Source organism: Saprolegnia diclina (assembly GCF_000281045.1).
Source record: "Saprolegnia diclina VS20 unplaced genomic scaffold supercont1.91, whole genome shotgun sequence".
Lineage (NCBI taxonomy): Eukaryota > Oomycota > Saprolegniomycetes > Saprolegniales > Saprolegniaceae > Saprolegnia > Saprolegnia diclina.
The window spans coordinates 120,963-121,731 of NW_008246158.1; the positions used below are offsets into that span (position 1 = coordinate 120,963).

Sequence of the window (769 nt, forward strand, 5' to 3'; positions counted from 1 at the left end):
TTTGCCAGTAGAGAAGCTCATCTTGGATCGTCGTCGACGCGCGCGCCGTCGACACTTGGTTCAAAAAGGCTTGTCCAATCGCAGTCTCTTCCAAAGCCAACTGAATGGCGACCGTGAACGGGGCACCGTCGCCGCCCCAAATCGCCTGAAAGTCGGTCCAGATTACATTGCGCAAAATAGCTTCCAGGTACACGGCCCCGTTGGTCGCAAATTGGTCCTTGCAGCGCTGCTGACGCCCCTCGGTGTGCGCAATCTCGAACGTTTGGTTGAAGTCCACCCAGCAGTGCTGTGTATTCACGCGCATCGACCAGGACGCGCCCAGAGTCCGTAGCTGCGGCACCGCGTACTCGATGGACGTGAGCTCGGTCAAGATGACGCGCCGGGCGTACGTGGGCGACACGGTTGTGGTGGCAGTCGACATGTTGTAGCGCTTGTGCATCGTCGCATCCGCCGCGTAAATGTTCAAAGTGGACGTTGCGACAAGCGCCAACTGGGCGTTGACGAGGTCGATGAGCAAGGCTTCGTCGCCGGTCGGGGTAAACCCGGCCCACCACAGATCGTTGGCAAGACTGGGCGAAAGAAGTGCGAGGTACCAGAGACCGACGCCAAGGGACGTCACGAGGTAGACAAGGCCCGCAACGACCAAGAGGCGGCATCGCAGCAAGGCAGAGTCTTCTGTCACAGCCGTCGCCGGCGCGACTCTGGACGGCATCGCAGTGGCCAAGATAGAAAGGCGAAACTTCTGCTGCGAAACGGCGGCTTGTGGAGG

The 769-nt window shown here is 60.1% G+C and overlaps 1 protein-coding gene across 1 annotated transcript; it reads right to left on the minus strand.

The window, feature by feature from the left end:
* Nucleotides 1-17: 17 nt before the first annotated feature.
* On the minus strand, nucleotides 18-731 carry SDRG_15422 (hypothetical protein; the record flags this gene model as incomplete). Its single annotated transcript, XM_008621593.1, has 2 exons — nucleotides 102-731; nucleotides 18-54 (listed from the first exon to the last, which is right to left on the minus strand). The coding sequence occupies exons 1-2, from the start codon at nucleotides 710-712 to the stop codon at nucleotides 18-20; spliced, it is 648 nt and encodes a 215-aa protein (XP_008619815.1). The 5' UTR covers nucleotides 713-731.
* Nucleotides 732-769: the final 38 nt, after the last annotated feature.